Raw genomic sequence first — 15,062 nt, 5'->3', positions numbered from 1 at the left:
TAAATACTGTTTATTCTTTGCCTATTTTCAAAAAGAATTTGAGAATGCTTACAATAATAGCATAAGTAAAATGGCGTCTTAAATAAAGGTTGAAGCAAGTTTTCAGTCCTCATTGAGAAGAGGAGTGTTATCAGGAACCTGGCATGTGGTGGCACCTGGGGGGTTCAGTCAGACCGTTGATTTCGGCCCAGGTCATGATCTCACAGTTTGTGAGCTTGAGCCCCATGTTGGGCTCTCCACTGACAGTGTGGAGCCTGCTTGGGATTCTCTCCCTTTCTCTCTGCCCCTCCCCTGCTTGTGCTCGCTTTCTCTCTCCCTCCTTCCCTCCCTCTCTCTCTCTCTGTAATAAGTAAACTTAAAAAAAATCTTTAAAAAAAAAAAAAAAGCGAAATCTGGCAAGTGGGCCTTTAAGCACCAGTTTTAGATTAGCATAGATCAAAAGGAAAATTAAATGAGAGAAAGCATTGATAAATATACAACATAAATTTATCCTTACAGCAGATTCTTGGGGAAGTTAATCTATAATCTATTGTCATGTGGACCAGCTACTAAAATGTGTTTTAGTCTGGTTCTGCAGAGTAAAATCAACTGGATGTATACTCTGAAGCCAAGCAGTATGCTGCACTTTGACCTAGAGACACTAACAGTGTTATTCTAAAAATATGTAAAATAAAAGGTATTTGGATTGATTCAGGGGCTTAGACAAGGACTTATGCAACTTAGGTAAATATTGAACTTGACCTTATTGAGCTTTACTGGAACTTTAATGATTGGTTATTGTGTCAGGGATATGGATGTGATAGCACCTACATCAAAGTAGCTCGAATTGGATAGCTTAATGCGTGTGTAAGTACAGTGCAAGGAGTGTGGCTTCAGATTGCTTCAGCTTTAAGTCTGTGTTCTGCACTTAGTACCTGTGATTTAGCTTCTCTGACCTCAGTTTCATTATTCATGAAATGAGAAAGATAAAAGATCTTCTAACAGGGTGATCATACAGATTAAATGAGCTGGTATATAAGCTGTTAGCACAATACCTCTGAGTGCCGAATAATAAATGTTGCAAAGAGAAATATGTAAAAACAAAAACTATTAGAAGGAAATCTTGATGACCATTTTCTTAACTGTTTTTGGGAAAAGATTTTCTTTTCTTAGAAAAAATATATAAAGGAAAAGATTGAGTCATTTACATCAGTATTTTAACTTTGGTAAGTCAAACCACCATCATAAAAATGAACAGACAAATGACAAAACGTTATTTGCAACATGTATAGTAGACGGAGGACCACATAGAAGTGCCTTCCAGGTAAAACCATAGGAAAGTTACTGATATCCCAGAAGGGCAAGGAGGGATGTAAGCTGCCAGTTTACAAAAGATGTCAGTGTAAAAATAAGATTATCACTAGTAAGCAATGGATCCCAAATGGAAGGAGATTATATTTTCACATAAGCATTGGTAGAAAAGTTTAAACTGACAATAACTAGTTCAGTTTGTGGTAAATGGGGTCCCCGTACATGACTGATGAGAGAGTTAAGTTGGTATAGCTTTCCTAGAAGGCAGCGTTTTAGTAACCTCACAATATTCACTAAGTTTAACAAAGGCTGTTCCATTTCTAGAAAATTGTTCTAATCAATAGAGTTATTCAAAGATTCAGGTAAAGGGCTGTTTGTAATAGTAAACATGGAAACCATTAAAATGGCTTAAAATTAGAAGAATAAGTACTTTGCAGCACAGGCATATGATGTAATAGCAGCACATAAAGAACACGTTTCTGAAGACTACCATATAATGTGTGAGACAGAAAGGATATAGAGCTACAGTGTGGTTTTGCTTTGGTTTTTACCAAAATACATGTGTATAAGCAGGGGGAAAAAGGAGTCCCCTGAAGTTTGAAACCATGTGAATGGATAATTTTTAGTTTTCTTCTTTATATTCTTTCTTTGTAGATTTTCTACAGTTAATTTATACTTTGTAAGTTTATAATCGTGATGCATGGGTGAGAAGGCTTATATTTGGGGTGACTACCAGTAAAGGATACAAGAGGAGGGGCACCTGAGTGGCTCCGTCGGTTAAGCGTCCAACTTGGGCTCAGGTCATGATCTCACGGTTCATGGGTTCCAGCCCCATGTCGCAGTCTGTGCTGACAGCTCAGAGCCTGGAGCCTGCTTCAGATTCTGTGTGTGTCTCTCTCTTTCTACTCCTTCCCTGCTCACACTGTCTCTCTCTCTCACTCTCAAAAATTAGAAAAAAAATTAAAAAAAAATTTTTTTAAGTTAACATGCCAAACTAAGTTCCTGGTCTTCCCCTCAAGCCTGACCTGCTCACAAGCCTTCCTCGTTTCAATTACTGGTCATGCCATTCTTGCTCGTATCAAAATCCCTGGAGTCATCTTGACTCCTTCTCTTCCCAAATCTATTCCATCAACAGATTCTGTGGTTCTACCTTCAAAGTAGGTCTGTAATGAAAACACTACCTGGTTTCAGTAGAGGTCCTGATACAATATAAGCCAGCTTATGGTATCGTTAACCAGTCCCATGCCCACTCCACTTTCTTCTCTGGCATCACCTCTGTTCTCTGCACTCCCACTGACCATAGCTTCCTCAGCTTGTGCTTGCTTGAGTGCTCTGCAGGTTCTGTTTATTCTGCTTGATTCTTTCTCCCAGATACTGGCCTCACTCCCTAACCTTTAACTCTTCACCCAGGTGTCATTTTTTAGTGAAGCCTTTACTGTCTGTTGTCTTGAATAATGTAACCTATTCTCATCACTTCCAGTCTCCCTTCTCTGCTTTGTTTTTCTCAAGAAACATTATAATCTCACCTCTGACATGCTGTATATTCTGCTTTATCTTGTTACTGTTTGTCCTTCTCACCCTTCCTCTTTTAAATTTTTTTTTTTCAACGTTTTTTATTTATTTTTGGGACAGAGAGAGACAGAGCATGAACGGGGGAGGGGCAGAGAGAGAGGGAGACACAGAATCGGAAACAGGCTCCAGGCTCCGAGCCATCAGCCCAGAGCCTGACGCGGGGCTCGAACTCACGGACCGCGAGATCGTGACCTGGCTGAAGTCGGACGCTTAACCGACTGCGCCACCCAGGCGCCCCTCACCCTTCCTCTTTTAGACTGGAAGCTTCTGGAAAGCATGAATTTTTGTCTACTCCTGTCCCCAGAGGTTAGAACAGTTCTTGGCAAATGATAGGTGTTCATAAATATTACTGACTTAACATTTCTTTCCAGTCTTTTTCTATGCATTTTTAAATAGTCAAGATCCAGCTCACATGGAGACTGTAACTATTTATCTTTGTTCTTGTATCAGCAGTCACTAATGATATAATAATTTCTCCATGACATTAGAAACTATATGAAATCTAGGCACCCCTCTTTTTACACATCCTGGTATGCACAAATTCCAGTTACTAAAGTTCAGTTAAAAAATACCAGCCCATTATCGTGGTATATTAACTTTGAGTAACTGCTTGCAGTAGGAACTGCTCCTGGCTCCTCAGTCCACAGGACACTAGTAACAGATGAACATCATCATCAGTGTCCATTCATGGCATTTTAAAATGTCAGTGACTGGTCTGAGTTCGTGCACAGACAACAAAGCGTGTGATTGTGTTGCCTCCTTGTCTCCAGTGATAAACCCACATGACGGTTTACAGAAACAGATCCGTGAAAAGGAATTGGCCAACAAGGATGGAAGTGCAGTGAAGAAATAATTACAGATAATGGTAGAAGCGGTATTTGGATAGAACCTCTGCAGAATTCTAGAAGAAATAAGTTGACAGGGGCACACAGCCAAAAGGACTTAGCAAAGATATACTTGTCAGCATAAATGAGAAGAATGGTATGATGAACAGGATGAAGGTGTCCCAGTGGAGGTGATGTCCGCAAAATGCTTCACATTAAAGGGACTCACAGAGATGGTATTTCATGACATTGAAAACACAAAGCATAGAATGTTGAAAGTTGATCTGAATTTAGAAAAGTTGTGTGGCAGTTTGCCAGTGCATAGAAGATACTGCATATCACATGTTACTTGGCTTAGGAAGAAGGCAGGCACTGTTCAAATGACTCTTGGTAAGTTTTTATAAGGAAATAAAACACTTTATTTCTTAAGATTTTAAGTTACAGTGTAAATACTAGTTTTTGCTATTTTCATTTTGCTAATATTATTAAGAGATTATATATAAAGATTTTAGTTTTTTAATATTTTTTTTCAGAGAGAGAGTGTGGGGGAGGGGCAGAGGCAGAGAGAGAGAGAGAGAGAGAGTGTGTGTGTGTGTGTGTGTGTGTGTGTGTGTGTGTCCCAAGCAGGCTCCACGCTCATCATAGACCCTGACACAGGGCTCGATCCCACAACTGTGAGATCATAATCTGAGCCAAAATCAAGAGTTGGACACTCAACTGACTGAGCTACCCAGGTGCCCCAAGAGACTTATTTTAACAAATAGATTCACATGACTATGGGGCTGACAAGTCTGAAATAATGTAGGGCTGACTTAACTCAGGAAGGAGTTAATGCTCCAGTCCTGAGGCAGAACTCTTTCTTCTGGAAACTTTAGATTTCTTAAGGCTGTCAGCTGATTGGAGTAGCCTCCCCCCGCCATATTATTAAGGGAACCCTTTATCTTAGAGCCACTGTTTTAGGTGTTAACCAGAGCTACGCCATATCTTTACAGAAACACCCACACTAGCACTTGATTAAATAATGGTATCATAGCCTAGCCAAGGTGACTCCTAAAACTAACTGTCACATTTGTTTTAGCTACACTTTGTCAAAAATGCAACACTAAGCTGAGATGCCTTGGTTTCACTTGGCAGATGAAGTCTAGTTATGGCTGCTGGTTAATAGGAGCAGGTGGAGTGACTGTAATAATTTTCTTCATTAAGACCAGTTGGTCTGATGGCCCAGTGTCTGCCTTGAAATTTCTTGAAACTTCTTTCTTTTGCATGTTTTATATTTATTACAAAATTAGATATCTTTAGCAGTGTCCCAGACTAAGCGGGCCACATGTCCGAGTTTACACCTGGAGTGATCACTATGAAGAGGGTGGCTTTAAAGCAGGCAGTCATGATCTTGTCTGGCTTTAACGTCACAGAAGCCAGCTCAGGGCATGGCCACAGGGGGTCACCTACAGATGGGCTGCTCCTCACTCTAGGCTTGGCCATCGACTCTGATGAAGGAGAAGGCGTGTAGACCCTCTTCCATGATGCTCTTCCAGGGGATTAAATGTCAAGTTCCTGTATTCCAGGAGCTGCTGCTCAACTGTCATCTTGCCATTTAAATGAATTAAGTCACAGCTTAGCATAAGCACACACAGAAACTTTTGGCTGATGTTTTTAAGAATTACAAAACAAAAAACCAAGATAGGTATCTTTAAAGTTTCTTCAAGCTGCTCTTTGGTGTTAGTAAGTGCAGAGAGCTTTTCCTACACACACATGTGTGCATGTGTGCAGAATAATTCGTGCTTAATTTGGACAAGAACTTGAATAAAGATTATCCTTTCTGTTATCTATAAATAAAATTACTAAACCACCTACTTGAGAGATGACTCATCAATTTTAAGTGCAGACTTTTTATGACAGACTGCTAATTTATCCATTGAAGAAAACATGTAAGAGTACTCACAAGTAGGTACGACTAGTTCTTTGCTTTAGGTTGGAAACCTGGAAATGCTAACAGATTACTTTAATAACTGGATCCAACTGTGGGCTTTAGGGTTACGACTCGGTCCTGGAGCCAGCGCACACTGAGCTGAATGCTGCCTCTGCCGCTGTGAGCCTCAGGCCAGTCGTTGGCCCCAACAGCATCTACCTCACAGGGGAAGACGTGTGAGAAAGGCCAGGAGGAGTTGGCAAATGTGGATGCTAGCTGTTACTGTTGTTATTACTTTAAAACCTGTACTGAACTTTCTTGGAATCAGAATTTGAAGAATCAGGAGCCCTACCACTTCTAAAATTAAGGAAAAGTCTGTTTACTTATGTTTTATTTACAACAATTTGTTTCACTTTAATCTGCTTTTGTTTCTTTTATTGAATATTCCCTACTTCTCTCCTTTACCTCAGAACAAGACAAAACACCCTAGCCCTCCTGCCCATATTGTTCTTTCCTTGAAGTCTCTGGCATCAGCTGTTCTTTGATCCTTCTCCTGCTTTGCACATTCACTCTTCCAGACTTTAATTGAATTAAAAGCACTTTATATATCACATTTCTCATTTGCCCTCTTGCACTGATGGACGTGTACCCTGGGAAGGGAGGCTCTGTACTGCGCAGGGTCTCTGTGGGTCCTTGGTCAGAAAGGTGACCTTGTTTTAATACTGTTTTTATGTGAAAATATTCTTTTAGGTTTGTTTATTTTGAGAGAGGGAGGAAGGGAGGGAGAGAATCCCAAGCAGGATCCATACTGTCAGCCCAGAGCCTGACAAGGGGCTCGAACTCACGACCTGAGCCGAAATCAAGAGTTGGATGTTCAACCGACTGAGCCACCCAGGTCCCTTTATGCGAAAATACTTGTCAATTATATAAATAACACAGTTCTATTGAAGTAGGATTTTTGTCTTTCATCTTTTAAGAAATGCAAGATAAAAGTCATTAGTGAATTACTGTATGAAAGATCAAAATGAATCTAACTTTGGGGTAACCAAGTACGTGTCGCAAGTTCCTCATTGCTTATTAAAGAATACTGAAAATTTGTCATAGAATGTGAACTTTTTCACGGAAAAGTTTTTAGTAGTAGTTAAAAGACTTTGTATTTTATTCTTCATTGGTGCCAGTGCTCCCTCAAATGCATTCGTGAGGTTAATTATACTGTAAAGGAAAACAAAAAGCCGTCTTTAGTTTTAAAAATATTCACACAAACTGTTTTAGTCAAATATTTACCAACAGGAAAACGTACACTTAAAACTTCCGTGATGGCTATATTAAGTGTAAAATTTATGCATGGGTGCTTCAAATGGGTTGTATTTATCATTCTTTGTATGCTTCACAATGTTTATTGGATAATTGTATTTAATTGAACAATAAACTCTAATTGCTGTTTTGTCACTTTAGAGGCTAAAGTCATGTCAGAATTATTGGCCAGTTAATTATGCCACCTTAAACACCCGTGTCCACTGGGAAGCTAACTTACTGACGTGGCTGTGCTGAACCGTTGGTGAATTTCACCGTCTGTGCCTGGACGCCTGCACATCGTGTTATATCTAGTCCTGGTTGAGTTATGATAAGCATGGCATCAGCTGACCCTCATTATTTTTGGATCTCATATTTCCAGTCCACCTACTCGCTGAGTTTGTGACCCCCAGATCAACACAGTGCTTTTGTGGTCATTTATGCACTGGGGTGAGGGGAGAAGTGTGAGTGCCCAGCCATTTGTTCGAACTTCCATCTAGTTGTTTCAGGTCTTATAACCGTACATCTGTCTTTCTTGTGGTCCACTTAGTGCCACATATTTTGCATCTTTGTGCCTTTTATTGGTGATTTGGCTGTTTAAAATGTCCCCGCATGTAGTACTGAAGTACTGACTACTATCTTGAAGTGCAAGAGGTCTGTCATGTGCCTTACAGAGAGAATGCTGCCAGATAAGCCTCATTCAGGCATGAGCTGTAGTGCTGTTGACTGAGAATTCCGTGTTCATAAGTCAACAATGTGTATTAAAGTGTCTTTAAACAGAAACACACGTAAATCACGGTTGTGTGTTGGTCAGTAAATGACAATAGGTGACCAGACGCTTGCAGGAACCTGACACTGTTTCCTCGAGGAGCAGTTGTTGCCTGTTCTGTAATTCAGTGTTTGTGGCAACCTTACAGAACATAACTACTGTGAATGGTGGGAATCAGTTGTATTTCTGATGAAGATGAGGGCTTTGAGGTCTGCCTCTCAGGTCTGTCTGGTGTTAAGTTTTAAACATTTTGTTCTCATTTGCAAATTGTATCCTGCATCATTAGTACTGAAGAAGTACCTGCCCAATCCATCAGGGTACAAATGTCCTCAATCTGCTGCTCTGACAATGTGCACTAATAGAATTTCAGGCCAGACTGGGTAGTGAAGAAGTACCTGGGAGAGGAGAAAGTCTTTGATTTTTAGGAAATTCAGGTTTTCCAAAGAGGCAAGTACAAGTTGGCCCTTGAACAACCCGGGTTTGAATTGCATGGGTCCCCTTGTACGCAGGCACTTTTCTTGTTTTTGATAAATGCAGTACAGTACTGTAAATATATTTTCTCTTCCTTAAGGTTTTCTTAACTTTTTCTGTAGCTTTATTGTAAGAATATGGTATATGATACATAAAACATACAAAATATTGTTAATTGTTTATGTTCTCAGTAAAGCTTCTGGCTAACAGTCGGCTGTTAGTAGCTCACTTTTGGGGGAGTCAGAAGTTAGATATGGACTTTTGACTGCATAAGATGGTGGGTGTTGGTGCCCCAATCCTTGTGTTCTTCAGGGGTGAACTGTATGAGATTGTATTTTAGCATCTTAATAAAGTTATTTTCAGTATCTATTATTGTTACTAAGAATTTGATTTGAATAATATTTTTAATGGATAGATTAAATTACCATTTAAATTCATAATCTCGAAGACAGTACCTTTTTTCTGTTAAAACCATGTGTTATTATTTTATTCAAAAAAATTTTTTTAATGTTTGTTTATTTTTGAGACAGAGACAGCATGAGTGGAGGAGGGGCAGAGAGAGAGAGAGAGAGCGAGAGAGGGAGACAGAGAATCCGAAGCAGGCTCCTTGCTGTCAGCACAGAGCGCAATGCAGGGCTTGAACTCACAAACTGTGAGATCATGACCTGAGCCAAAGTCGGAAGCTTAACCGACTGAGCCACCCAGGCGCCCTAGCTATGCATTATTTTAAATATAACTTTAATACTTGGCCTTCTCCTGTCTTTTGTTTAAAAATGGCATACATTCCATATTTTAAAGCATTGTGTGAAGTCTGGAATCAGAACTGTCCAGAAACTTTCCCAGAGCTCTTTAAAGAGTTTTTGTTACTAGTTTTGTGATAGTAGTGGATTTTCACTGCCTTGTCCTCTTAAATTTCTTTACATGCAGGCTCTAGGCTCTGAGCCATCAGCACAGAGCCCAACACGGGGCTGAAACACACAAGCCATAAGTTCATGACCTGACTGACGGATGCTCAACCAACTGGGCCACCTAGGCATCCCCCCCCCCCTTTTTTTTTAATGTTTGTTTATTTTTGAGAGAGCACACCAATGGGCAGAGGGGCAGAAAGAGAGAGGGAAAGAGAGAATCCCAAGCAGGCTCCACACTGTCCGCACAGAGCCTGATGCAGGGCTTGAATTCCTGAGCCGAGATCAAGAGTCAGATGCTTAACCATCTGAGCCCCGCAAGGACCTCTTGTTGACCAGTTCTATACTACCCACGTATGCAGGTACTTGATATTTTTAGAGAATTTTGAAGATTTTCTTTTCTAAAATTCATGAAACTGGTAGTCACAAGTCCTGAATTTAAGCCCCACTTTCTGCAGTTGCTTGGCTCTTAAAGGAACACCATTTAATTCTTGATGTTTACTGTCTTGACACAAGGACAGGCTAAATGGAAATCCATTGTGACTTAGAAATTAAATTACAAGATTTGACCGTGGGCGTGGATTAATATTTTATTTCAGAGGAGATAAAAAGCTTTTCTCCTCACCCTGCCTGCCTTCCGTTGAGTCTTCCTCTCACCGACCCCCTTATTTCAGTGCACGTGTCTCCCAGCCAGTGGGTTCTAGGTTTACCTAGGGCTGATAGATCGGAATCCTGTTCCTTTTCTTGCCAGCAGTGTGACTTTGGTTTCCTCTTAAAGTTTAATTCACATCTTTGAAAGCCCTTATTATGAGGCCTTGTGATAAGCACCAAGGGTACAGAGATGTGAAGAAACCGTCCTGAAAGAGAAGAAAGATAAATAACAAGTGTTAAAATTGCAGTGGAAGAGCTAGAAACGTACCAGGCGGGAGGAATTTGTTTTGCAGTCCACAAAAACCAGTGTGATTAATTCTGCTTGAGGAGCTAAGAGAAGTTAAGAGGAGGAGGTGCTTCTCCCCACGGTGTTGTAAAGAACGACTGGCAGGGGCGCCTGGGTGGCGCAGTCGGTTAAGCGTCCGACTTCAGCCAGGTCACGATCTTGCGGTCTGTGAGTTCGAGCCCCGCGTCGGGCTCTGGGCTGATGGCTCGGAGCCTGTTTCTGATTCTGTGTCTCCCTCTCTCTGACCCTCCCCCGCTCATGCTCTGTCTCTCTCTGTCCCAAAAATAAATAAAAAAAAAAAAAAAAAAAAAAGAACGACTGGCAGTTTACCCAGCCCAACTGTGGGAAGTGTATGCAGGCACATTAAGGGCCCACAGGCACAAAGGAGGACGGTATGCTGGGAAAACTAGGAGGTGCTTCATACAGCCAAAGCATAGGATGTGTGTTAGGAGCCAGATTTTGGAGTGTCCTGTTGGTATGCTGTGCTGAGCAATTTCCAATACACAAAAGTAGACAATAAAATGAACACCTATGAACTCACCCAGTTTCACTACTTACCAACATTTTCCTACTCTTGTCTCATCTGTTTTCTCCCCTCCCAATTTTTTATAAAAGCAAAGTGCAGGTGTTCATTTCACCCCTATATACCTGCTGACTTCTAAACTGTGCACAGTGGGAACCGCTGCAGGGTTTTAAAGAAGGGATCAGAGCAAGGTTTGCAGCTCATCAACGGGAGCACATATTGTCTGGAGGACCAGGGTCAGGGACCAGGTAGCAAGTGAGAAAATATCTTCATTGGAGCAGTTGATTTAGAGCTATGCATATTTATTAAAATGAATTAAGTTTTGGCCTCTTCCCGTATGCTTGGTGTAAAAATATGTAAAATAGGTGTACATATTTCATATCCCCTCTTCTTCAGTTTCTCCTAAAAAACAAACTCTCCCCCCTTTTTTCCTTTTCTAAAGCATGTTTAGAAATTTGTTAGAAATGTTTTTGTTGTATTTTTAAGTTCATTTTATTTCTGAGAGGGTGTGAGCAAGGGAGGGGCAGAGAGAGAGGGAGACAGGATCTGAAGCAGGTGCCGTGCTGACAGCAGAGAGCCTGATGTGGGGCTTGAACCCACAAACCGTGAGATCATGACCTGAGCCAAAGTCAGACACTTAACTGACTGAGCCACCCAGGCGCCCCTAGAATGTTTTTAAATGATAATTTGCATTTAATGCTTCAAATTATTCTGTTTGGGGGCAAAAAAAAAAAAAAAAAATTGGAGCATTTAGAAAATAAGAATTACAAGTAATTGGGGGATCACATTGTACATTTGACCTTTGTTTCTGTTTTCCTCTCCAGGGCCTGCTATCTTTTCTGAGTGCCCCCCTCATAGGCGCTCTGTCTGATGTGTGGGGGAGGAAACCCTTTCTCCTGGGCACCGTCTTCTTCACCTGCTTCCCAATTCCACTGATGAGGATCAGCCCGTGGTGAGTGGCTTGACCTTCCACCATCATGACTATCTGTTTTGGGTCACATGTGAATAATACATCTGCAGACCATTTCTTAACTATTTCAAAGCAGTTGGTACCTGTGTTTTTATTTAATCTCTCCGATAATACTGAAAGCCAGTTTGGGCTTTAAGACATTTAAAGATGTTGCCATGAGGTTAATTAAAGGATTGGGTCCTGGGAGGGGGTGTACCATTTCTGTACTCAACCCTTGTGACTGCAAATGTGTTTGTGTCAGCTCACTGCTCTAGGGCACTGTATGAACAGTATATATCAATAGACAGGAGTCACTTTTGAGTACATTGTAGTTATTAGACCAATAGCCTATTCTCACTCATAATAGGAATTTGAATTTGATCTCATTTTTCATGATAGAGAGTATTAACATGTAACCAAGTCTCTTCAGTTACCAAAGATGGGTTGGAATTTGTACCTGAGCTGTACCTTAGTTGTTTTTCTTAGTTCCAGAGGATGGTATTTGGCCAAAATGCTGAGATGTTCTTCATAAGGTGTAAAGAACACACCTTAGAATGGAAGGGGTTGTTGTTGTTTTAATGCAGTATTTATTGGCTTGGGTAAATGTCATTTGATTATCTCATAATTTTATGTCAATATTTGTTACATTGTAAATATGTTGGGTACCCATGGTGGATCATTTTATTTTCTACCAGATGATGAATCCTATAAAATACTTTTTGATATTGAGTCTTTATGTCCAAGAACAAGTCATGCTTTTCTGATAAATGAGGGCTTTTTCTTTTAATGTCCTCTCAATACCTTAAAATATTTTTCTTTAGATCTTTAAATGATTTTGCCTCTTCCCTTCTGGTTTTCATGCTGTTGCTTTTGCTACTTACATTGACTAATGAAGAATGTTAAATAAAAGTGATAATTGTGGACCTAACATTTTCATGTATATAAAGGAAATGTTACAGTGTTTCATCATTTAAGTATTAAGGTAGCTTTTGTTGAAAAATATTATCTATCACTATGATGAATTATATTAATGTATTTTCTAATCTTGAAATATCCTTTGCCCTAGGATAAATCCTACTTTTTGTTCTGTGAGATTTTGTTTGTTGGTATCTTAACAATATTTATTTAAAAGCATCTGTGCATATGATTGAAATTTTTAGTGTTAAATACATTAATACTTTTGTTATGATTTCTGCCTTTGTGTAGCTCTCTTAAAGTCATATGCTATATGTTTCTTTTTCTTAGCTAAAGCTAGGAAATTTTAAGTTTTTATTTCTCTTCTGTTGGCTACCTTTAAGATTATATCTTTACTTAATCCCCTTATTCTTTCATTTTTTCACCTGCATGTACTGACATCCTTTGAGCAATTACAAAATTGGTATGTTTCTACTTCTTCCCCATCCTGATTATCAGTTTATTAGTAGTCCATTATATCTTTAAATATACATATACATATATTTGTTTTTATTTGTTTATAATCTTTACATAATATCATTAGCTCTGGTTATGAAAGTGTATGCACACTGCCACCTCTCTTCCAGGTAATTAAAATAATCTTTTTATAGGTGGTATTTTGCGATGATTTCTGTGTCTGGAGTCTTCTCGGTCACATTCTCTGTGATATTTGCTTATGTAGCTGATGTCACTCAGGAACATGAGCGAAGTACTGCTTATGGATGGGTAAGATTATAGTTTATGTATTGTAACCAGAGAAGTATTTATAATTAAATTGTGTTAAAGTATTAAAGTGTTAAGTATTAAAAAAAATTGTAAATACTGACTTACATAAAATCTACAGCAATTACATAAAATAATAATAAACTTACATAAATAATAATAATAAATAAACAATATATACAAATAAACAATAAATAATAAACTTACATAAAATAAATAATAATAAACTTACATAAAATACAGCAATTAAAAATAAAAAGATTTATGAAGTTTAAAAAAAATTTTTTTTTTAATGTTTTTATTTATTTTTGAGACAGAGAGAGACAGATCATGAGCAGGGGAAGGGCAGAGAGGGAGGGAGACACAGAATCCAAAGCAGGCTCCAGGCTCTAAGCTGTCAGCACAGAGCCTGATGCAGGGCTCGAACTCATGGACTGTGAGATCATGACCTGAGCTGAAGTCAGATGCTTAACCGACTGAGCCACCCAGGCACTGCTATGGAAATTGATGAAGTTTAAAGTAGCCAGATGGAAATTGCTAATAATGTATAATAATGTATAGGGTTGGAAGTTTGTCAGGAATGTGAGTTGTTGACTGCAAAATATTTTAAAAAGTTGATTTGTTTCTTGTTGGCTTATGTCTTGAGGAACCATAAACAGTAAACTGGTGCTGAGATAAGTCCCCATGCACCTAATTCACAGTTGGGGAGATGTTGTGCCTCAACCATGTTAATCCACTGTTACTGTATTTATTGCTGCTTGCATGTCTCAGGCACTTACTTGGGATATGGTACTGTGTAATTGTGGAGTGCTTAATGAAAGTTACAGGAGATCTCTTCTTGGTAAGTGTTAGATAATTTCTGGTTTTCCGAAGTGTGATGATGGCATGGCAGTTCCGTAGGGAAGAAACACTTGTAGAAGATGGAGGCTAAAGCCCTTTAGCTCAGTGTCTTGACTACTCATGTGGCTCAGGGGAAAAGATGTCATGTGAGCATGTGTGGGCGTGTGTCCCATGTGTGAACTTGCTGAGGTATGTGCGTGTTGTTGCAGGGGGATAATTACCCCTTCTTCTAGGTTCTTTGGCCTAATGATTAAACTGACACAGATTAATAGGAGGGAAACACTTAATTTTGTACAGAGCTCCAAAGACACGAGAGACTGGGACGCAGTTGAGACTTATATGCCATCCTGAGCTAAGGAAAAGAGGGTAGGGGTCTTGGGCTTTGGAGGGGAGGAAGACAGTTCACAGGAAGATGGGAAGAACAAATGTTTGGTAAGTAAATGTGTGCCATGCCATGCAGATAAGTCTTTCTGATATAAAAAGTTATTTCTGGCATAGCTCTCTTCCTGACATAGGCCCCTGTCTGAATTCTTTCAGGCATTAAAAGAAAGGCAAAAAAGCTTTCCCTGAGCCTGCTGGGTCTTAACTGCCTACAGTTCAAAACAGTCCACATGCAAAGTGGTGTAGTTGGGGTGGTGCATTCTCCACTTGTTCTCTCGAGTTCCCTGTGTTTGAAATGTTTACATTGAGAAAAGGTGGATAAAAGAGGAGTGATCTAGCTGTTGAACACGTTGGAGGAGGACTGAATGCCGGAAACCCACATTATCTCTCTCCTTTCCCAAGTCTTGCTCATCCTTTCAAATCTCACTTCCTAGAGGCACCTGCATGGGTCAGTCAGTTGAGTGACCAACTTTGGCTCAGGTCATGATCTCTCAGTTCATGCGTTTAAGCCCTAACAGCTCTGTGCCCACTTCAGATACTCTGTCCCCGCCCCCCTCCCCGCCCCTACCCTACTTGCACTCTCTTACGTTTTACTTTTTGCATATTTTAAGAAACTAAACCTCTCTAATACCTATTTCAGTGTACCATTTAGGGAGGAAAAATTATAGGTGGAGAACAGTAGAGGAATTGGTGGGAGGATAGAATCCTGGGCACTGAGGGCC

At 39.9% G+C, this 15,062-nt stretch overlaps 1 protein-coding gene across 2 annotated transcripts in view; it reads left to right on the top strand.

Moving 5' to 3' along the window:
* MFSD14B (major facilitator superfamily domain containing 14B) overlaps positions 1–15,062 on the top strand; it is a 74,495-nt gene that overhangs the window by 43,742 nt on the left and 15,691 nt on the right. For both annotated transcript variants that reach the window (XM_058696000.1, XM_058695999.1), the window contains 2 exons: positions 11,318–11,445; positions 13,008–13,122. In XM_058696000.1, coding sequence (XP_058551983.1) covers positions 11,318–11,445; positions 13,008–13,122 — 243 coding nt within the window. The remainder of the gene's footprint in view (positions 1–11,317; positions 11,446–13,007; positions 13,123–15,062) is intronic.

This window comes from Neofelis nebulosa, chromosome 12, assembly GCF_028018385.1.
Source record: "Neofelis nebulosa isolate mNeoNeb1 chromosome 12, mNeoNeb1.pri, whole genome shotgun sequence".
In the NCBI taxonomy this organism is placed as follows: Eukaryota; Metazoa; Chordata; class Mammalia; order Carnivora; family Felidae; genus Neofelis; species Neofelis nebulosa.
The sequence above is the reverse complement of the archived record's forward strand: the minus strand, read 5'-3'. Positions and strand labels throughout refer to the sequence as shown.